General features: G+C 44.2%; 1 protein-coding gene across 1 annotated transcript; it reads right to left on the bottom strand.

Moving 5' to 3' along the window:
• Nucleotides 1–703: 703 nt before the first annotated feature.
• On the bottom strand, nt 704–21803 carry RANGAP1 (Ran GTPase activating protein 1). Its single transcript, XM_064453535.1, has 17 exons — nt 21713–21803; nt 21007–21044; nt 19273–19410; nt 17900–18027; nt 16929–16988; nt 16083–16262; nt 14670–14804; nt 13311–13469; nt 13008–13121; nt 11307–11406; nt 10483–10567; nt 9921–10077; nt 9321–9434; nt 8858–8960; nt 8007–8095; nt 6022–6143; nt 704–1592 (listed from the first exon to the last, which is right to left on the bottom strand). Exons 3-17 carry the CDS (start codon nt 19382–19384, stop codon nt 1523–1525), a joined length of 1728 nt encoding a protein of 575 aa, XP_064309605.1. The 5' UTR covers nt 19385–19410; nt 21007–21044; nt 21713–21803; the 3' UTR covers nt 704–1522.
• Between the last annotated feature and the right edge of the window lie 869 nt (nt 21804–22672).

Below are 22672 nucleotides of genomic sequence, written 5' to 3'. Positions count from 1 at the left end.
TGGATCATACCACAAAACATCCCAGAGCCCTCCCCAGTTTCACCAATGGTTGGCCTTGAACAGGCCCACAACCTGGAGGAATTTAAGCAGAGAGTGCATGCAAGTAGATCTCACACGTACCACAAACTTTATTTCAATCCAGTGTCCCAAGCCCTTTTTACTGTCCACGCTGCCTGCATGCAGGGTGTGAAGTGTGTGACACAACACCAGCTTTTCCTGCATTTAGGCCCTGGCAGCTGTGCTACATGTTGCCTTTCACAATGAAGGGACTGCTAACTCCATTCCCTTGACTTCTTCCTCACACTGGCCCCATTTATACTGCATGCCACTCATAAGGTCGGGTAAGGGAGGATGAATCACCTCCTCCAACAGAAAACTGAGAAGGCAGGAACAACTCTTTGCTACCCAAAGAGAATGAGAGGTGTTGATTCTCAGAGGCTTGAAAGAAGAGGGAGCAGGACAAGCCTGTGAGCGGTACAGCTAGGTGCCACAAACACATGTAGGCACATGGACAATCCTCCATACAGAGGTTTAGGGCATCGGCTGCTACTCCTTCAGCACAAGAAAAGAAAGCACAGCCCTACCCAAGAATGATCAGCACAGCCCTAATTCTTCGTGCTCTTACAAATGCTCAGCTTTCAAACATGTGAACAGTACACACAGTCCCAGTGTTTTGTCAAAGGGAGGAGAAAGGGAACACGTATTGCACAGGGATTTCATGGATTGTATTCATTTCCAAACCAAGCCTATTTAGTTAGGAAAAGAAGGGGATGGGACAGGTAAAGGGCAAGGAGAAGGAATAGCACAGGCAATGGCAAAAAAATTTACAATAAAAACATGTTTGCTCTCTTAAGCAATGGCCACCAGAGTCAGCCACACTACACAAATATTCCAAGCCACAGCAGCAGGGAGTGGTATATTAAAATACACATCAGCCACACACTGCCTTCAACAAATGGACTTGAAAGGAGAAACAGAGGGGAGCACACCTTGCCCCTCAGCAGAAGGGGGTCAAGCACTCCCCTGGCCTGGAGAAGCAGGGGCAGCGGCAGCAGCAGACTAGCCTCCCCCCTGCACAGTGCTAATGTTATCAAGTAGGAGTTACAGTCCAATAAAATAAAACAAAATGCACAACTGGGTCGATCCTGATGAGAGGGCTTCTGGGCCCTGTGTTAGTCTTCACACACCCTTGCCAACGTGACTGAAGTGGAGGACTCTTCAATTCATGCAGAGCTCAGAGCAGCACTGAATTATTCTAGCGTAAGCACTTGCCCTGCAGACCAGGGAGTCACCTTCATGGGGAGTAGAAAAAAAATTCAGCAGGATTTGTCCACGTTTATGAAAGCAGAAGGAAGGACAGACCTTCTACAGAAGAAAAAATCCAAGAAAATCTAAACAGAAAAAAAAAGAATGGACAGCATGTCTGTATGGGCTCTGGGATCCTCTCCCACCATGCGGCTCTGAGTTCTCCGCTGACCACAGTCCTATAGGCAGAGAAGGGAACAGCAGCATATCTCGTCTCTCACAGCTGGTGGAGGGTTTGTAAGAGCATGTGGCGAGCAAATGAACAGGAGTCAAGAGCACGGTTTGGTCTGTGGAAAGAGAGATTTAAAATACTAAATTAATGAACTGCTTTGTATCTGACTTTGAATGAGCAAATAAACACTATTTTGAGCACACTGGGCTTGCATGCCCAAAAGTCTATGTCTTTTCCTCTCAGTTATCTCTTCTGAAACCCTTCCCTGATCTCTGCATAGGTCAGTGCTTCCCAGCCAAAGCTTGCAGTTGAAAATTCTCTCTCATGTCACTGAGTGAGTCAGAACATTTATTCCTACATGTTAAAAAAAAATCATCAGCAGCAGATTGTTGATCTGCAGGCCGGTATCTCCGTTTGAGTAACAGGAAGTGAACGGGAGCAGGCGGCCATCTCCCAGCAATGGAATTTTCCACATAGATTCACTGTTCAGGGCCCCAGACAACAGAAGACAAGCCTGCTCGTACTCAAACCTTTTCTCACCCAGTCGTCTATCTTTAGCCAGATGGTGACTTTGGTCTCAGGGCTTAAGTCTTCAAAAGCAGCCCCTCCCACCCCTGAGGTCGAGTAACACCTGACTGGCTTTGCTGGGCCACTTCTTCGGGGGGGCCCCAAAAAGAAGCTGCAGACCATTGTCTAAAAGCACCTGGCACAGAGATCGCAATAGCGGGGTCTACCTCATTCAGAATAACCTGCTCCTTGCAACTAGATGATGGAACTATGGTCACATCAGGGCTAACATGGGGCTAAATTCCCCCTAACCTTCCCATCACCTCCCAGTAATGTATATTTCTGTTTCCACAGGCTAGCTTTTCTCTAAGTATCACTGAAACTTCTAACAGTCTGTATCTATTGACTAGGGAACTTTCTCCCAGGGATTTTAATCCAACATTTTCCACTGTGCTGAGAATGGAAATCATTCATTTCACCTTTCTCCTACTCCAACGCCGCAAAATGCCCTTAACAGCAGTGAGGTTACCTCAGTTTGGGAAGGAAGGGGGAGCTGAAATGAAGATGGGAATATCTAGGGAGGAGCAAAAAGTGATCTCTGGATTTATAGCACACAGGTAATAGCTGCAGAAGTTGTTTGCTATATGCGGGTCCATGTATTCTTACATGTATGTATAACAGAACTGCATCCTGGAGAAGAGTTAACCCCTTTTATCCCCCTCAAACTATTCAGTGCCCCACAGTGAACAGACAGGGCACAATTACAACTTGCTGTTTTGTTATCTTCAGAGTGGCTGGGTGAGGTAGTTCAGTCGTCATCTTTGCAAGATCCAGCCCTGTTTGCAGTAAGCAGGCTGACTTTGTCTAGGCAGCTCCTCATTTTTGGAAACAGAGAACCTAAACTGCTGATGCTGATCACAGCCTCCACTTCTAACACCAAGCCTCCTCTAACACTAAGAACCTCCTTGCTGGGGAGCTAAACTGCCCGCCACTCTGTGCTAGAGACCATGAGAAAGTGGCCAGTGATATGATCCAATCTTGCAGCAGAGTAGCAAAAAACCACAAACAAAAACCTCAACCTTTACGAAAAAAACCCCAAAGCCAAAAAACCACCACCTCCAGCAAATCACAAGCTGGCAGACAGGCATCCACGTACTTTCACTCTTCCCATCTAAAAAACTTATGGAAAAGCACATGTGGATTCACAGCACCCCCTTGTGTCCAAAAAGAAAATAAGGACCGACGGCATCACAGCAAGATGGATGCTGCTTACAGTCCATATCCATAATTTTATTATTTTTGAATGTAGAACACTACCTACAACATCACAAATTGTCACAAAACAAAGGAGAACGACTACTCCAGAAGTAAGCCCTTTGCAGCAAAAGGGAGCAGAGCTTTAGCCTAGGCAGCTACAAGAACTTTACAGCTCTAGAAGCCCAAGGGAGCTCCCTGCAATCCTGAAGGAAAAAACCTAGAAGATATCACAAAAATGGACACCAGTTTGCTGCAGGTGAAGAACTCATGGGTTTGGTAGAGTGGAATTAGATTTGTTGCAGAAACAGAGTCCAAATGAGCTCTGCAGATTACTAGGTTAACCAGTTAAAGGTCTCATTTAAGGTTAGGCCGTGATTTTGTTCTGACTGAATTCCAAGAAAAGGCATGGGCATAAGTTAATTGAGAAGTTGATTTAACTGGACTTTGTGGTTCTTGAACTGCTCTTGCTCTTTCCAGGCCACTATAAAAGATTCAAGAGCTGTTCTCCTTGTTCACTTAGGGAAAGCATTTCAAGAAATAAATATGTCTTCAAAACACAAAGGTATATTGCTTGTATATAGTGTTGACTTCATTATGCTGCACAAGACACCAGTTTCCCTACAATATCTTACCTTCCAACAGAGGGGTTTGTAAATCAGAGAAAGCTTCAGCTTTTCACAGCACCAGGGACATGCTGCCGGCTTGGTGCTAGCACCCTTACATACCAAAGGCAGGCAGACAGATCTGCCTTCTACTGTGGGAGGCTCTTGGCCTCTGAACAACCCTACACTTTCAGAAAGAGTGATTTTCCCCTCTTGCAATTGTACTGAAATGCTGGCTATGGATTCAGAATTTTTGTTGATGGATTCATCAAGACCAGAATTTTACTCTTACTTTGTCATGTACAGCATCATCTACAGATGAAACACATTTATTGGTATTTTGCAGGGCTGGAGCCTAAGAGAGGCCTACATACGCACATACAGGGAGAGAGGAACACGCGTCTTTTGTGAGCAAATTTGTTTAGAAGGACATGTCAACTTGAGTTATAAGGCTACTCTAGGCACTGGAACCTGACATAAGCAATTAGAAGGGTCAAATGCACTGAACCAAAGTCCCCTTTTTGTTATTCCCAGCTTCAAGTGATTTAAATCCTCTGTTTGGAGGGCTGGGGATGATAGACACTAAGTGGTATGTGTTTTGATCAAGCCAGATCTCTGCATAATTAGTGCCTAATGAAGTAAGCCATCATTTCTTCACCCTTTTATTTTAGGGCTGGTATTGGATCCTTATACTGTACATATCTACTTGATCAACAAGCAAGATGTAGGCACAGGCAACAGTATTGGAAACAGCAGAAATCCAGTGATCTGTGTGTACAACTTCACATGGCAAGTCCTGATACTTCTTGCTTAAACCTGTAACAACTGAGTTGGAGGCATGTTTGTACAGTTGGTAAAGCATATGGTCATTGGCTTGTAACTGCCTAATTCTTATCCTGATCAAGCCAAAGAGAAGAGACAGCAGACAAACTTCCACCACAACAGACTCTAGGTTAGCATTTGTGCATGTGTAAACAAGCTAATTACATAGTTCTATTTTCCAAAACTGACCTTAGCATGGCTGGCTGCTGGACACATATCACTGCTACACACCAGCTTTGACAGCTTCAGCCACACCAATGCTTGGAAAAATTCTTCTCCCCTGTCACAACTGGCCTGCTGCCAATCCCAGTATAACTAAGAAAAGACTGACTACCAATATTTGGCTGCATCCCTATCACCCATGTTTCATACTGACCACAAGTATTCGATGCCTCTGCCTTCCATCAGCAAGAGATCCTGTCTGTCTGCATACTACCCTTACCATGAAACTCCTGAGGGCTTAAGCCTCATTATGGAACCTGTGAAAAAGCTGCTCTCACCCTACAAGGCACTGGTCCAAGCTGAGCCAAACAGCCACCAAGCTCCAAATGGATTTCAGACCACTGCTGGTTTTCCCTAAAGCGACAAGTTTTGGACTGTTTCTCCTCTTGAATGCTGAACACTAGTATTAAATCCTTCCTCTCTTGAGGGAAAGTATCTGGTGTGTTTTTTCTAAGTCTCATCAATGCAGAAGTTCACACTGATTTAATCCAGAAGAGATATAGCTTCCACAGCTATTGCGTTTACTATGCTTTAAGACAAAGAACCTAAAGCTGGTGGAGGCATGGTTTGATTCTACACCTATACTAGAAGTAACAACATTAAAGGCAGGCAGTAAGAAGCAGCTTCTTCTACACTTATGTTCCCAGTTTACTCTCAGAAATTTCATTTAGAAACAAATTTGGTGTTTGTCTTTTGATCTGCTGGTGTTCAGTGTTACACAGCATGATAATTCAGGTAGAGCTCTGCTGACCCTCATACTCAGAAGGATAATTTGGAGGGCACAGTTAGATCCAGTATACTCATAGCTCACTCAAGCAACAGCTAGAAACCCAGCAAGTTTCCTTAACCTCAAAACACCTCTTCTGGGACTGGCATTAGCAGTCTCTGCTTCAGAGCCAGGTAGTGGCAAAGCCAGCTTTCCACTATTTCTTCTTTAGGATCAAGATTTTTTTACTCTAAATCTTGCATACTGGAGTAAGAAAGACAAAAGTAAATGCCCATTAAACTACTAAAGATTAATTTCAGAACAGATATTTAGTGAACTTTAACAGAACAGCTTGCATGTAGCTATTAACCCTCAAACAGTTTCACTAGCTCCCACAGAGAGGACCACACGGCAAGTACAATACTTACTTTGTGACAAAAGCTAAGAGAACCGAGACCAGGGGTTTAGGGAAATAATCCTGCTGGACCATATAGTTCAAGGTCATAAGAATACCATAGAGGCTCGGGACAGCTTTGATTTTCTCTTCACTCTGAGAAAAGGACAATAAGATGAAGTCAGACATCAGACAATCACTATTTAATCTAATCCACTGTAATTCAGAAAGGCAATGAATTCTCTGTTGAATGAAGTGTTCCCATACACTGTAGGAGAGAAAGCTAGTCACTAGATTAAGTACAACATTCCTCAAGAAAAAGGTAGCCAATTCCATAGCCCCACAGCACCAGCACCTGAAATAAAGCAGCATCAGGAGCATTCTACTACTTATCAGCTGACAGCAGTATTATGGGGAAAGTGAAGTAATGAACTTTCAAGAAACAGCCAAATCATCTCAGATGCCCTGTGTTAGTGCTCTCCTAAGGAACTCCACCAGACTTCAATTCATAAAAAAATCAGTTGCCTTAATTACATAATTTTTTTCTTGTATGATTCTGTAGCTCATTTTTATACCATCTCCAGTTCTTCAGCTGGCTTCCTCCAGAACTTGATGCAGTATTTTCAGAACTGGTCTCACAATTATGTACAAGATAAATCTAATAGTCATCCCTCTGCTTACATGATGCCTAAGTTATTCTTGCTCCTAATATAGTGCTAACCTACATGTCCCAACTCTTACATTTTTTTATTTCTCCACTGCCATTTCAATTAAAGCCCTTCATTCTGTAGACAGGATCTAGACCTGATTCCTACATGTATGATCTTGGGAGTTCATGGTGCTAAGAATATATGTTGCTCATGTGCTTTCAGCTATGTGGGACAGAAAATGATGGAAGCTGCTCCCTCTCCACATATGCCTAGTTCATCAACAGTCCTCTATATCACAGATGGGAATCAGCTGGCTGATCCTCAAGGGCTTTATTATAAACACCACTTCCTGGACTGAAAGAGTGCTTTTGGAGCACAACTCTGCGCTTTGCGGCTTGTGCATATTTGCTATTTTCTGTATGAGTAAGAAGTAGGTGGTAGTCACCGAAATAGCTTTTTGTCCTATAGAATGCTTATCTTGGGTTCTGTTGACCTGTCTGAGAAGTGGGAAGCTCAGCATTGGTCCAATGCCCAATGAACACAGGGAAAGGCTTGACTGATTTTTAGGAAATTAAGATGTATCCAAGCAAGCCAACAGCTATCTGTACTCCAATTTGGATATTAGCAGAAGGAAATCCATAAACCTAATTAAAAGCAGGCTGCTATAATACAGATTATGGTTATTCTATGGTTTAGAATTGTTTTTGGTCCAAAGTTTCCATTCTCAGCTTCTAGGTCTTGGGGCAGTGAGAAACTAAGCCTTGTAGCACAAGCAGGCAAAGGTGCTTAAGTTTGCAGACAGAACCTCTCCCCAGTCACCTCACTGAAAGTAAAACTACAGGTTTCCCTATTGACCCTCCATCTTTTCTCACAAGAAGGTTTATTCCCTGTAATTGCATATTTAATACTAGTATTGGGCAAAGATACTCCAGAGCATGAAGTTGAATGCTGCTGATCTAGCATGAGTAGTTGGATATATGTTTTTGAGCCATTCTGGTAATAGATGCCCTAAAGGACCACATTAACTAATGATTTTGTAGATTAGACTCCTGGACAGTTGCCTTTTACAGATACCATAGACCAGCAGCAGCACTATTTCCTTACCTGACCCTCCCTGCCTTTAGGGGATGACTGAGAATGCAGAGCACATTAAGCAGAAGAGGTACAAAGAGCTGACTACTCCTTCATCCTAATATGCAACCTTGCAATTTGCAGTTTCTGCTGGACCTGCAGACTTCCATTGTCCCTGGGCACCAGGCATGCACAGGCACCCAGCTGCTTCCATGGCAACATAATTACCCAAAACCCAGCCAGTCTAGTCTTCAACAGCCTAAACAGAGCGTAATTTAACTCTTTCGTGCTTCCTCACCTTAAGTAGTCCCATGTGGATCAAGAGGCTTGTGATGAATGCATCTGAATTAAATGTGGCAGAAGTGAAGGCTTTTCTCATCAAGGCATCTAAAAAGAAATAAATGCATAATATGAAACAATACAGAAAGGGATGCTGTTACAGATTTTAAGATCAAGATTGATCATACGGATCTCAGGGAATATCAGCTGTTAAATGACTTTTGGGAGGTACTATCTGCTAAGATTCCAGTTGTCTGCAGGGACTAGGGATAATCTCTGAAACACTGAGACAAATAAAACCCAGTCCTTAAATATAAGGCCTGATACAAAGGAAAAGAAAAAAAAACAAATAAACAAAAAACCAACAAACACCCAACCAAAAAAAAGCAAAACCTCCAAAATTCACACTGCCAAGCTTCACATGTAATTTGGCCTCAGTCCTATGCATCACAAAATGCTCTACTCAGTGCATTTGAACATGCACGCTGTGTATATAATCTGATCATATTTATATGCATGGAAGTAGAGCACCAAGAGTGAGAGTTTTAAAATTTTGAAGGCCAGCAAGAATTCACATTTCATTTGAAACCAAAAGGAATGAAAACACAAAGAGAAAATTTGTTCAACTGTTTTCTATGCTCCCTTAGGACCAATATTCTGGAAGCACAAGATATGCTAAATTCAGAATGAATCTCTGCTTTCACTCCACACAGCAGGACGGCACAGCTTGGTATTTTGTTATCTGGGATTTCCTGCTGCCAGAGACAAAACAGTCCAACAGCCTGGCCCACAGGGGCCTTCCTCTGTATCGAACTGGTGTCCTTTGCAGTGAAGCAGGTCACACCATGAAGTGAAGAAAGGCCCAGACACCTGTTATTTCATGCACTGCGGTTTTCACTGGGGCTTCATCTTTGAAGACTGAGGATATCCTTAGGAGAGTTGTAACTACTTTCTCTACATCAGATGTATCTGTCTGAAAGACAAGGGGGAAAAAATAAGATCAGGGGCCACTCAGGTCACTGCTCACCAGTTACAGAAGATGGGTCTCTGCTAGGAGACAAGAATTACAGCCTTCAGCTGACTGGCATCAGTTTTGCCTTAGCCTGTATCACAAGGGATAGCAACACTGAAACACAGTGACTCTATGTAGAAGCTCAGGTGCCAGTATAAGCATTAACTGCATGGTCTGCTTCCATAAGATTCCTTGGAATCGCTGAGGAGAAGATGCAAATCTAGGTCTCAAGAGGGAACATTATCACCTCTGGGTGATTTAATCTGGGGATTATATGATTGTGAGAGAGAACCAAGCACAGAAGACCAGCATCTCGCTTACCTGCTGAGCTATCAGCACAGAACACTTTGGTCCTAGTCGCAGCAGCTTCTCCGGTGATGGGAAAGCAAGGAATGTGGCAACATCCACAGGAGGAGATGGCACTGGAGTTGAATCCTGAAACAGGCAGAATCCATCTCAGGTTTACTCTTGGAAGTAAATAAATCTGTTCAGCAGCAAAGGCACATAGGACAGGTCAGAACACAGCTCAGGATTTATTCTGTTTGAAAGCTATTTGAGGCTGGAAGGAGCCCTGAGTTGGAATAGCCAGAATACACTAGCATAACTGCATGGCATTGCACGTACAAGGTTCCCACCATCTTCCGGACACGGGAAGACTTTTTCTACCCATGTTTGTTACAACTGCTATTCAGCCCTTCCCTCCAGGCATGTGTGTATGTGCATACTTTAACAAAACATGTTTCCATGTCCTCTATTTTCTTTATTTCCTGCACGTTGCCTCCCTGACTATTACTACAGTGCCTGCCACACAGGAATATGAACAAGTTCAGCGCTCCAAGTTCAGACTCACTCCAGATCTCATTTCCTCCTTTACTCTCCCTCACGCTGAGGAAACAGGGATGCATCCGGAAGTAAGCATACCTGTGAATCAATTATCTTCTTAGGAGTCAGTGACTCCTGTTCTCCCTGTCCTCTGTCCTTCAGCTGTTGCTGTTCTTCCTCCTCCTCCTCTTCCTCCTCCTCCTCATCTTCATCTTCCTCCTCTTCTTCATCCTCCTCCTCCTCCCCTTCATCATCACTAAGGTTTGAGTTTTACATTAGTAACACACTTGCAATTCCTGTACACTGGAACTCAAAACATTTTTTCAAGAACAAAAAAGCAGCCTCCCCTCAAGTCCTACTGCAAGAAGTACACCTCCACCTACACAGATTAAGAGGGCACTCATGCTTCAGTCACCCAGTTGGCAATGGCAAGCAAAGAGTGAGGAATGCAATCTAAAACCAAGACTAAGATAAGTCCATCGATGAAAAGGAGACACAAGGCTTATCCCTCATGGAATCCCTTAATGGTGCTCCCCGCTGCACACTGAAACCGACATCCATCTGCAATATTACAGTTCTTATTTTAAAGCAGATAAGTCAATGAAAGTTTTGATGGAAATTGTAATAAAATTTCTGATTTAAACTCTGGTACCCTGCCTACCTTAAAGATCCCAGTACAGCTGCCATATTAAAGCCTTCAAGGATCTCCTGGAGTTGCTCACATCCCTCTTCTCCCAGGCAGTTACCTAGGTTGATAGGGCAAAGAGAGCAGACTTAACAGTTGCACACAAGTTTGGTCCTGAGGATTTCGCTATAGATTCTTCTCTATCTTTTATTTCATAAATTGAACAGTTATGAGTCAGTTCTACACAACACCTTAAGGCAGCAATGCATCCTTCAGTTATCAGAATCAAACAGTTGTTAAACAAATTTCAGCAGCATTACACAATGGTTGGAGACAAACCCCCTAATTTTTCAGAGTGTCTTTGAGAGAATTCCTGCTTGTTCTACAAACAGCTCTTGTTCTCAGCGATTCTAAAACAAGGACACATGGCACAGTACCGCTGAAATGCAGTGACCCAAGGTAAGAACAGCAAAAGCCAACACTGGTCACAGTTCTCCCACTCTTCTGCAGAGATATGCACACAGGCTTTTGTTTGCAAGTATAAAATATCTGAGATCACAATGAACAATTAAAAAAAGTTTTCCGTAAAACAGGTAGAGGTACCAGTTTAATCTTTCCACCTTATAAGATACCACAACTGCTTAACTTCAACAATTAACGGAGTTCATGGCTTAAGAAAGCTTTCAGGATATAACTGCTTCCTGTCCCAAGGTTATCCAAGTTCAGCTTCTCTCAGAGTATCACTTTTTTTCAAATGCTGACAATTACAAGACTAGAATATGTGATACTGTCAACATTCTTCCCAGTGGTTTCTAGCTGGGATCTGACTAGACATACTTTGATCTAGCAAACTTACATACCATTGAGATCCAACTTCTCCAACTCTGCCTTATCTTCAATAGCTTCAGCAACAGTCAGAGCAGCATCTCGTTTGATCTCACAGAAGGATAAATTCAGCTCCTAAGAAGCAGAACATCATTTGTTTGCAGAATTTCTGTTAACATCTATCATCTCCATAAGTGTTGTGCTCAGAAGTGTTCTGGAAAGAATCTCATTTGAAGAGGCTCTCAGCAAAAAAAAAAGAAGTACTTTTAATTGGAAATAAAACCTGACACATACTCCTATTCATAATCCTAAAAGAGGCATTTTGAAACACACTATTGCTAAGAGCGGCACTACTGAGGGCAACCACTTTGCCAGAATAGCTACAGAGGCCAGACTATTCTGACTGCTCACCTAAAAGGTAGCAGACATTTTAGTCCTTAGCAATCAGCTGACTGGAGATCTTCACTTATTCAAGGGTCACAGAGCGTTCCAGAATTCACATACCAGTAAGTCTTACCAAAGAAGGGTAGCTACTATACTAAATGGACTGCACATTTGCTTTTGAACATTTACATTGCAGATCAAGCACTTCTAAAGACAAACTATGAGTGGTACTACTACTGATAAACACAGCCAGCAGAGAAACAGTGTGGACAGACTAGTAAGAATAAAGTTATTCAACAGCCAGGCACCATCCCCTACCATTCCACATTGTGCTCAATCAATCCTTTCCTGAGAAGAGATTTAATATTAACAGCAAAAGGGAAGCAGTCCTTGAACAGAATGAATCAGCTACGATTGCTTCATGCTACCCTCCCTTAACCACTTCTGTTCTAGAAAAAAGGATTTAACTTCTGGCTGTTCATCTCAATACCCCCATTAGAATCCTGACTTAAGTTTTCCTGGGAGATTCAGACGTAAGTACCAGTAGAACCAGCAGAAGCCTGAGCAAGGGTAAATAAATACCCTAGGTATTTATACATATATATACCTATATATATTTATACCCTAGGGTAAATAAAGCACCTACTACTTTCTGTAGCAGGTTTATAGACATAAATAAATATTAGCACTCAGCTGAATCTTTATCTTTGACTGTAAGCTTGCAAGATTTGGAATTAAGTGTTCAGCATCTGTTGCGGTGCAGCTGTGACCCATGGCAGGTGTTTCTAGATATCTCAGTTTATTTACACTCCTGACTGGACTTAGGCCTGTCTAGAACATTGCTAAATGCAAGTCCTGTGCAAATACTGATGTAGGAGGCTGTGGTATTGCCGAAAATCTAAAAATATTTGGACCTTTGATACAGCCAACTCTTCTTCTTTGTTAGGGCATGTATGAACTCTGAAATGTTGAAGAGATTACAAGCTGTTCACGAAGAGGAACGTCTCTGTTCCCGCTTACAACCCTCAGAGCTTCTAAAAGCACATACTTCCATTATCAGATTTCTTCAACTGCACTTGCTGAGTTGAACCAACAGATTAAAAAACATCAAGCAGAGTCTAAACAGATCACTGGCACACCTCCATGTAGAAAAGCCTTAGCTGGACATGGCAATGCCACTGATCTACAACACAACTTATTGCTTCTGGGTTGTCAGCACAGAGTCTGCGCTGAAGTGAATCCCACTTTAAAATAATCAGTAGTGGTAGGTAAGAAAACGGACAGAAAAACAGGAAATGGGCAACTAGGCATTTTCAAAAGAGGTTCAAAGCTGAACAACACGACAACAATACCTTTAATTTATGAAGCCCTTCTTTAACAGCATCAGCAATAGCAACAGCACCCTTCGAACGCACCAGGCAGTCTCCAAAGTTGATCACTTCAATCTGCCGAAGTGCCTTCAGAGTCTGCAAGACAGCACAAATTTGAAAGTAGAGACATGCAAGTAAATGAATGTCCTATCACTCCTGGAGGGTCACCTTTCCCACCACAGCATGGCATGTGGCTCCACCAACCCAGAGGTACTAACGATAGCTATATTTGAGGACACTGGGAGACAGAAGACAAACCCAAAGCAACTGCTTAGAATGACTCACCTCTGCCATGGCCACAGCTCCTTTCTCTGTGAAGGTGTTGTCATTCAAGTTTATAACCTTAAGCAGCGGGTTGATGGCAAAGGCCTGGGCCAGTGCCGTGATGCCAGGATGGTTAATTCCATTCTGTGGCATGTGGACTTCTTCTAGAGTCCCAATGATCTGGGAAAGGATGCAGATGAAAAAAAGCTGGTAGGAGACATACTTCAACTCTAGAGTATTGTGCTCCACTCTTTAGGATTTGCTTAAAACTGTTTTCCTCCAATTCAAAACTCCATTAGTTCTCCTACACAGAATTATTTATGAGCAATTATGTCACAAATCTAAGTGAAACTGCAAGCTCATGGCAAGTGTCAGATTAACAGAAAACCCTGATTCTAAGAGTCACAAGTAGCATCCTCCTAGCATACATACTCTAGATAGTTTAAAACAAGAGTTCTTCACCTGTGGTTCAACACCCCAAGCAACAAGACAAGCAACATCATTGGATATAGTATTTTTCTAATTAAGATCTACATTTTGTCCTGACTGCAGAAGCAAACCCTGTAAGAAAATTAGTATGAGCACTGTTTATGGACTAAACAGCATGTCACAAAACACAGTAATGAATCCCATTTTGGCAGTGCCATTCAGCCTGGATTCCTCATGAATCACTCTTATGAGCCTCTCAAGTATTTAAGAAGCTTTATTTTTGCCATGATTACTGATTATTCAAAATCACATCCAGATAGCTCTTTACAAAAAGAGAAACCTATAACCTGCAATATCATTGTTAGTATACCTAACAATATGCATTATAATTCAGAAGTCACTTTTAGCAGCAATGGAGGAAAGAAAAGGTAATTAGGTGGCCCCAACCACAACAAATTATCTTCCTCCAAACGTGCAAGTTGGCCAGTGACAGCTAGAAAAAGCTAGGCAGCCCTTAGAGCCCTCACAGGATGATCATAGTGAAAACACTAGGTTGCTTTTGCCAGATCATTGAACAACTAAGCAAAGAAGCATTCAAGAGTCAGCTGGTACACCTACCCCAGTGCCAGATAACCTCCATTAGTGCAGAGGGAGGAGAAGGAATAGGACTACTATCAAATTACTCAGGAGATACCTATTTGTCCCTCAGGTAACAAGTTTACACAGCAACTAGTTATGTGTTTGGAAACTTTGGTCACAGAAACATTCAGTCATTGATTCTAATTGCGCTTCTTGAAGACTCCAGTTTCAGCAGCAAGCAACATTGCTACTTCAGTGAACCAACAACTAGCCACCACCTCCAAGCTGACGCAAGCTCTGCATGCATTAACAACAGTGCTTAAGCACACCTTGCTCCAATTTGCTGTCAGGAAGCTCTGGTTTGGTACTTACCCCAAAGGCTTCAGCCAGGGCAGTGGCACCATCATTCTCAAGACGGTTTCTGCCAGCCACAAATATTTTCAAAGCAAGAGGCTTGCCCTGGGCACTTGATTTCCTGTGACATTCTTTCAGAGCAGCTGCCAATATCTACAGATAAAACAAGCAATTTATACTACCTCAGTACCTCATTCTGAAGGAATCTAAATGTGTTTTGTATATCCAGCTCTCAAGAAATACTTTGATCACCACTGAAATGTACCTGCTTCGACAGTAAGGTATACAATAAAACTATCTAACTACAACACTTGCACATTACAGTCTTCGGCAAGAAGTGATAATTTTGCAACACTGGAACACATTGACCCCATTAAGAACACTTGATTCTTGAACAGGTGAACATATAGGGTCTTAGTGATAATGACAGTTAGTCCCCATTTTCTGCTTCATCCAACAGGCATCCCTTCAGTGCTAGGCTTGGCAATACTGTTCTCTCAAATCCAAGGCTCTCTTGACATGGAATCTAATGTTTAGAATAGAACTGTTTTCCCGACTGGGAAAAACAGATGAGCTTTTCATACTTCAGAAGTTTATCCATGAAAACATGTAGAGGGAAGGGATCTTGAAACTGGAGAAATGGTCCAACAAGAATCTCACTAAGTTTAAAGGGAAATGCAAAGTCCTGCAAATGGGGAAAAATAACCTCATGTACCAGCATAAGCTGGGGGTCATCTGGGGGCAAAGCAGTATGGCAGAAAAGAACCTAGCAATCCTAGTGCGTGAGAAGTTGACTATGAGCTAGCAATATGTGCTTGCAGCAAAGAAAGTCTACTGGGCTGCCTTGGGCAGAGCATTGTCAGTAGTCAAGGAAAGCAATCCTCCTCCTCTACTCAGCCCTGTGGCATGCATCTGAGTACTGTGTCCAGTACCAGGCTCCTACATGGACATACTGGGGTGAGGCCAGCAAAGGATTCCCAGGGTGATTAAGGAACTGGAGAATTTTACACACTGGGAAAGTGCTGAGAGCTGGGATTATTAAGGCTGGAGAAGAGAAGGCTCTGGGGGAGACCTTACCAATGTGTAAGAACAGCCAGAATAACAGGATGGGAAGGGAAGGCAGAGCCAGACACAAACGTACACAAACCGATGCAGAGAAAATTCCCTTTAAACACAAAAACCCCTTTTTTACTGTGAGGATTGTTAAACACTGGGATAGACTATTCAGAGAGCCTGTGAATCCTTTGAAATATGCAAAACATGACTGGACACAGCCCTGAGCAACCTGCTCTAGTTGCATTGAGCAGGGGAGTTGAACTAGGTGATCACCAAAGATCCCTTCCAACCTCAACCATTCTGTGATTCTGTGTAGGGCAGTCTGAAGCCAAGTCTCAGCTCTGACCTCATTCCCACAAAGGGGGCAATCCTTACCTTGCCACCACCAATGCCCATGCCACAGTTATTGAGCTTGAGTTCCTGTAGGGTGTAGCACGCGGGGCTCTTCAGCAGTGCCTCAAAGCCACGCACACCGTCTGGCCCAAAGGCATTGTCACTCAGGTCCAGCTCCACCAGCTGGGCTCCAGCAGTGATGAGCGCATCCCCCAAAGAGATCTGTAAGGAAGCAGATGGCAGTGGGTGGGAGGGAGGGAGTGGATTGACTTTTAGTGACAGCATCACTGCAGTGGCTAGGTATGACAGTGATGCTGCAAAAAATTTCCACTTTGAAGACATTTGGCAAAGCTGCATGGGGAACTAAAACTTTACAGCCGAAGCTGGAGAAGGAGTTGTGCAAATTAAGCTAAAGATAAACATTAGGTAGTTACCAAGAGGTTATCCCATCCCTTTAGGTCAAATAGACATTTTTCAAAGTGAGTTTCCCCCTCTAAATTGCTAAAAGAAATATTGTTTTCATTCTGTTGAGTTTATCATGTTCTTGCTTCACAGGACTCGAGGAAGCCAGGGGGAGCTCTGCAAAGCTCTTAGAAGAGATGGCCATATGCTTTTATTTAGAAAGCTTAGTTCCCATTCTATCTACTGGATCACAAGGATGTTTTCCCCAGTGACAAGCTTCTTCACTAGCATAGACTTGCATTTGGCCTTTTATCAGCTCTTCTCTACCTCATACCAAGGGAGCAAAAAAGAATCACTCACCTATTCTGAGACACTTAGTGTTAACAGCATAAAGATCAACTGTGCTAAAAAACATACTCCCACAAAAAGCATGACAGGTGAGAAAAGTTATATTAGTCAGAAGTCTCAGATCTAGTTTTTACTTACCAAAGCAGGAGGGATCTCAGACCTTAGTCTCCCTGTGAACATGTCACTCCAATGACACCTCTAAAATAAGAAACATGCAGATAGAAACCATTAAAAATATTTAGGACAACACAGTTGCATAGAGGTTTACACATACAAGTTGCATTACATCACTGGGGACAGCTTAATACTGTCTGCCTTCCCTTGGGCTTGTCATTTGATTGTACTAAAGAGCTATGAGAACCAATGTTACATTACTTCACTTGCAAGGACATAAAGCTACCGAAATGCACATTGTAAATAACACTATACAAGAATTCTTGCTTTTATTCAAGCTGGGATTCTTTTCTGCTGAGAAAATTACCCCAGGAAAAAGCAACAGGAAACTGAGGGATACATTAGGAATGCAGATTTTACTAAGGTATGGTGTTCGACAATCTGAACTTGCTTGAAAAGCCACACTTGGGTGATTAACGTGAATCAATGTTTCATACTCCTCTCCCGCAAAGGAGAGTGCCTCTAGCAGCACAGCATCCTCCTAACGTTAGGCTAGAACAGTAGTAGGGGAACATAGCTTGGACATGGAAAAACCTCCTGGTGCATTTCTTCCATTATTTCTCCCCTATTCAGGCATTCTCTGAAGATTCATTCTTCAGAAGATATATAGCTTTTTCTTTAGAACTTAAGGGGTTTTTGCCACAGTTCTTTGTTTACAGATGCTGCCTCTGTGGAGAAGCTCTTCCTTGCACAGCTTCCCAGCTTTAAGATTGGAAGCCTTCTAAACAGGAACAGTTAGGGATTCAGAAAGTGTTCCAATTTTCCCAAAGTCCCCAAGTTCTGCCATATTTTCATATGGTCATTCTCCCTACTGGAAGAACCACCAAGCAAGCTCTGGGGCTAACTCAAGGTGGGCTACTGCAGGAAAAGCATAGACAGGCCTTCAGTATTTCTACATTACTTCTCCTTCACCACCGTCCACTTGAGGATCTCACCTTGAGCTCTGATTTCTTCTCCAACGCTTTGGCAATGACCTTTGCTGCCTCCACACCCACTGTGTTGCCTTCCAGGCGCAATGCTTCCAGGCCATCAAATTCCTCAATTTGCTTGATCACTTCTTCAGCTGCAAAAAGCAGATAGTCTAGTTGGCCTTTTAACTATCATCTTAGGTACCACAGTAACACCCTGATGAAACAATACTTGCTCAACTCTACCCTTAGTGAAAACAGATGAACAACATTATCTGAAAGAAACCTGAAACAGCAATGGGAACAGAGCTAAAGTGTCAGGTCACTAGAGAGAACATTCTCCATTCCCCACCCTGCCTTTTCATAATTTACTTCTAGTTCTGTTCTCTGATAGCCACTCTCCTATTTGCAAAAGTAAGTCTCCTTACTTCCAAAGATTCCTTTGCCATTCAGCGCATGGTTTAGGAGCTAGAGTGCATATGCCTACAAAGATGCAAGGACTAAGCCAAAAGTTGATGGGAACTGGTGCCACATCAACAGGAAATAGTTCCCACTGAGCAAAAGTAGGTGGCTGTTTAGCAAACATGCCAGGGTGGAACAATTTAACTCTAGAGTAATCCTATGCAAGACACAGGAGCAGGCTGAAGACTCTCTCCTGCAAATGGGCACTTGTTATCATTCCCAAGCTCCAAGGCCTTTCCCCATGGTTCAGTGGCTTTGCACTACTAAAATGGCGTGTAGAAAAGCTTCACCTTAGGAATTGGTAAAAAGATATGCACTATAGCAAATAGCCTCTCTGAAGAACATGCTGTTCCTTGATATGGCAGAATTGTTGATCTAAGAGTATATACATATTCTCCAGTTAATTACTACATTAGCAGCCACTGCAAAACATTTTTAATTGGAAAACACACATACACAAGCAAGAGAGACACTCCAGGAAAAAACCGAACAAGAGTCTAACAAATTGGTCAGAATTTGGGAAGAAACTGGACTATAGCAACAGACTAACATATTAACCCATTCCTCTGTGAAGGTCTTTGAAGCATCTACTTGTTCCAAGAGCTGTCATACACTTGCTTACTGTTTTTAAAAGGAGCAATGACTTCTAATGCACAGCAACTGTCAAAAGCACTTGGCAAGAACACCAAGGAAACAAGAATTACACACCAGGAACCCAAACCCCAGTTCTACCAGCTGTAGCACTGCCAGGGCACCAGGTCAAAGCCAGGTACAAGAAGGGAAGGAAATATCTCCATCAGAAGCAGCTGTAGCTGAATGACCCTTGCATCACAGCTAATATTATAACAACTTGTCCATGCAGGACTAGCAGGAGGTTTACCACAAGATTTTAGAATTTCAGGGAGACACTTCCCAAACACAAGGGTATTTTCTCTTACCATCTTCAGCTGTATTGAGTTTAAGGCTCTGGCCTTTGAAGCTCAACTGTCCGCCACCCACTTTGGTTTTGGCAAGTGACTCCGCAAGCTTAGTGATGTCTTCTGATGCCATTTTTCTGCTTTTCCAAATGTTAAGAGCTGTCAATTAGAAGAAACTGTCAGCATAAAAAAAGACAAACCACAATACATAATCTGTATGAATAATCATATTTATTTGAACACTAATGTGGTTTTTGTTCCTTGATATCTGAGTTTTCAGTGCCATTAGTGTTTTCCTCATATCTCACTTATGACAGCTAGGCTACATTAATATTCCAAAGCTAACCAGTCAGATGGTGTTGATTCTTCCAATACTGACGAGGCTTGGGTGTTCAAGGAGTCGTTACACTTCATAAATAGCCAGTAGCTAAAACTACAGATTAAGGTCACATTAAGACATTACTCTTTACACAACACTTTTACAATTAAAACATAACATTCCTCTCTCCCCAAACCCCATTCTTTAATTATACATGCTGCACATTTCCCCTGTTCTCCAAAGCAAGCTAGACTGAACACAACTGGTTTCCCTTTTCAGTGATATTCCCAGTAGTGCCCTTGTCAGCACAGTTCTAGAACCACCGAGCTGCTGAAAACATCATGTGCATTGTATACAAAGCTCTCTCTCAGGTTTGTGGTTTCTCTTTCCTTTTGGTTGTCCCACACAGGTTTATTACATACATTAAACAGGACAATCTTACACTGATGATGGATTAGCGAACATTTTGCCTTGAGGCACAAGTTTGAAGGTAGCCATGCCTAGTAGCATCTGCCTACCGTTATTTAATGAATATCAATCACTGTGTGAAGTAACTGGTCTCCATTCATTCAGCAGGATAAACTGAGCATGTTTCTTATCCCAGCACCTCTGCTGGGATAAAAGACTCCACGCAACTAGTACTTAGAAGCGACGTACTTTAAAACAGACTTCTGCTGTCAGAATGGATGAAGGTTCATTCCTACAACAGAAGGGTGGTTTCCTTCTGTTCTTGTCCGACTTAGAAGCAGCCCCACACTCTTGCAGCTCTTTGAGCTCAACAACACTGACTTTAAAACACCCCCTAAACCAAAGTTGTACATACATCCTTTCTTCCTGGGACCTAGCTGTGAAGTATTTGCCTTCAGCTTCCCCAGAGTACAGCTTCTCTTCAGCTTTCATTAACTTTAGTATTGCTTTTGGACACAGGGGGAAAAAACCCATCCCAAGGTTGATCAACATAACTTTTATAGGATGACTGTCCTCTCAAGTAGGTGCTGCCAGTAGAAAGATGCTCACATAACTTACTCCACCACCCCTACCAGGTCACACAGACACCAGACTGAGAGATTCCCAACCTCCGCCAATCCAACACCAAGGAAGAAGAAAGAGAGGACATCCTCCAACCCGTGAAGGCTTTAATAGACTGGAAGAAAAGTTAGGATCCAAAGAAGTCAGCCTGTTCACCTAGCTCAGTTATTAACTTCACTTTTAAATACCTCATCACCTTACCATTTAAAAAAGTTCTGTTCTAGTATGAAGCTCTTCTATACTCTACAGATGTGCTCACTCCCTTTGCTTCTCTTTCTCTTAAATGCCCTTTTCCTTTCCTCACCTTACACACAGGCTACTTCCTAATTTCAACATGCAACTTCATCATCACATCCTGAAGCATGTTTTACTGCAAACACATCAGCCACACCTAATTATCAACCTACCAGACGTCTCTTCACTGCTAGCCTTTCCACAGGGAAAGCTTAAAAAAAAAAAAAGAAAGGTAAAATAGAAGAGTTAGTATGTTTGGCAATTAAACCCAAGATTTGGCAATGCCTGAATGCTCGTTACTTAAAGACAGTATGAAGCTGTGCGTTTCCCGATGGTCAAAAGAGTTCAGCAGAATGCTGTAGTTACAACAGTTTGTCAGCACTGGGACAACGCACCGGCTACCTGCGGTGCTGTGCTCTGCTGCGGAGCCTGCCCTGCTCTCCGGGCAAGCGGGGCCCCGCCGCCGGCTCCCTGCAGTCCCCTCTGCCCCCGAGGACGCTGCCGGGCGCCGGGCACGCCGCCACCTGCTCTCCGTGACACCCTCCCCGCCCCCACATAACGGGCCCCGCCGCCCCCCCTTCCCGCCCTACGCGCGCGGGCGGCCCCCCAGGGGAGAGCGGGGTGGGGGGCGGGCGTGGACGGGGCTCCCGTGGCCGGGCACGCATGACCTGCACCCACGAGTCGGTACCCTCGCCTGTGCAAGGGAAGGGCAAGCGTGGGAGCGCCGCGAGGCGTTCCCTTCCCGCTCTCCCTCCCCCCGCCCCCCGGCAAGGAGCCGGGGCGTTAGCCGGCGGGATCGCCTCGCCTCACGCGCGGACACACACAAACACATACCCCACCCCGCCACCAACGGCGGCGGCTGCCACCTCCCCCCCTCACCTCCACGCCGCGAGTGATGCGCCGCCGGCGGACGCGATCGAGTGGCGCCGGCCCAAGCCCTCACGCCGCCGCCACCGCCGCCGCCACTGCCGGGGACGATGGGGGAGGGGTGGCTGGGGGAGGCGGAGGATTTTGAAAGCCGGCAGTTTTGCTCTCCCCTCCGGGATTGGCTGGGCGGCGTGACGTCACAAGGGCGTCCCTCCCCCCACCGCCCGCGCTGGGAGGTGAAGGCCGGCGTGCCGCAGCCCGTCACCATCGCCGCGCGTGGGCGGGGCCGCGGGGCACGCCGGGACGTGTAGTCCTGCGGTTGGGGGGTGTCGGGAAGTACCCGGCGTGCCTCGCGCGGAGCCACCCGGCGAGGAGGCGGCGTGGGCCCGCGCCGGGCCCTCTCCCACCCGCGTCCTGGCGAGCGACGGGGGTGGCGTGGCACCGGGCGGTGCACCGGCCCTTGTCCCTGCCCTCGCGGCAGGGGCGACACCGGTCTCGGGGGTGTCGCCGTCAAACCTCACGCCTGAGGAAAGCGTTTCATTCAGGCGCGCCAGTCATCCTTGCTTCAGGAAGCAAAAAGCATCTGTTTGCTTGACGGCTTCGTGTGTGCATCGTGTGTGATGTTTTTATGGAAATATAAAAAACGTTTTATAAAAATTATACATATAAAGTTTATAGAAGTAAAAGCACATCTGATGGGACAGGGCGGGCTGAGTGTAAGCCTGCTTGCTACCTCAGTGTGTTTGCACAGGTCCTCTTAACCCAATCCCTTCTCTCCGAGTTGCAACCTGCAGGCACTGGCGTAGGTACCGTTTCAGGTGGCAGCTGCAGATACCTGGTGAGCTCAGCACCGAGACAGGCAATAGGCTGGATTTATTCTGCCCTTTGGGCCCAAAACATTGTAAGAGGCATTTTTCATCCTCTCACAATTCTCCCAACAGTGGTTTTAAGATAAATGTTTATATGGACCCA

Source organism: Phalacrocorax carbo, chromosome 1 (genome assembly GCF_963921805.1).
Source record: "Phalacrocorax carbo chromosome 1, bPhaCar2.1, whole genome shotgun sequence".
NCBI classification, from domain to species: domain Eukaryota; kingdom Metazoa; phylum Chordata; class Aves; order Suliformes; family Phalacrocoracidae; genus Phalacrocorax; species Phalacrocorax carbo.
The sequence above is the reverse complement of the archived record's forward strand: the minus strand, read 5'-3'. Positions and strand labels throughout refer to the sequence as shown.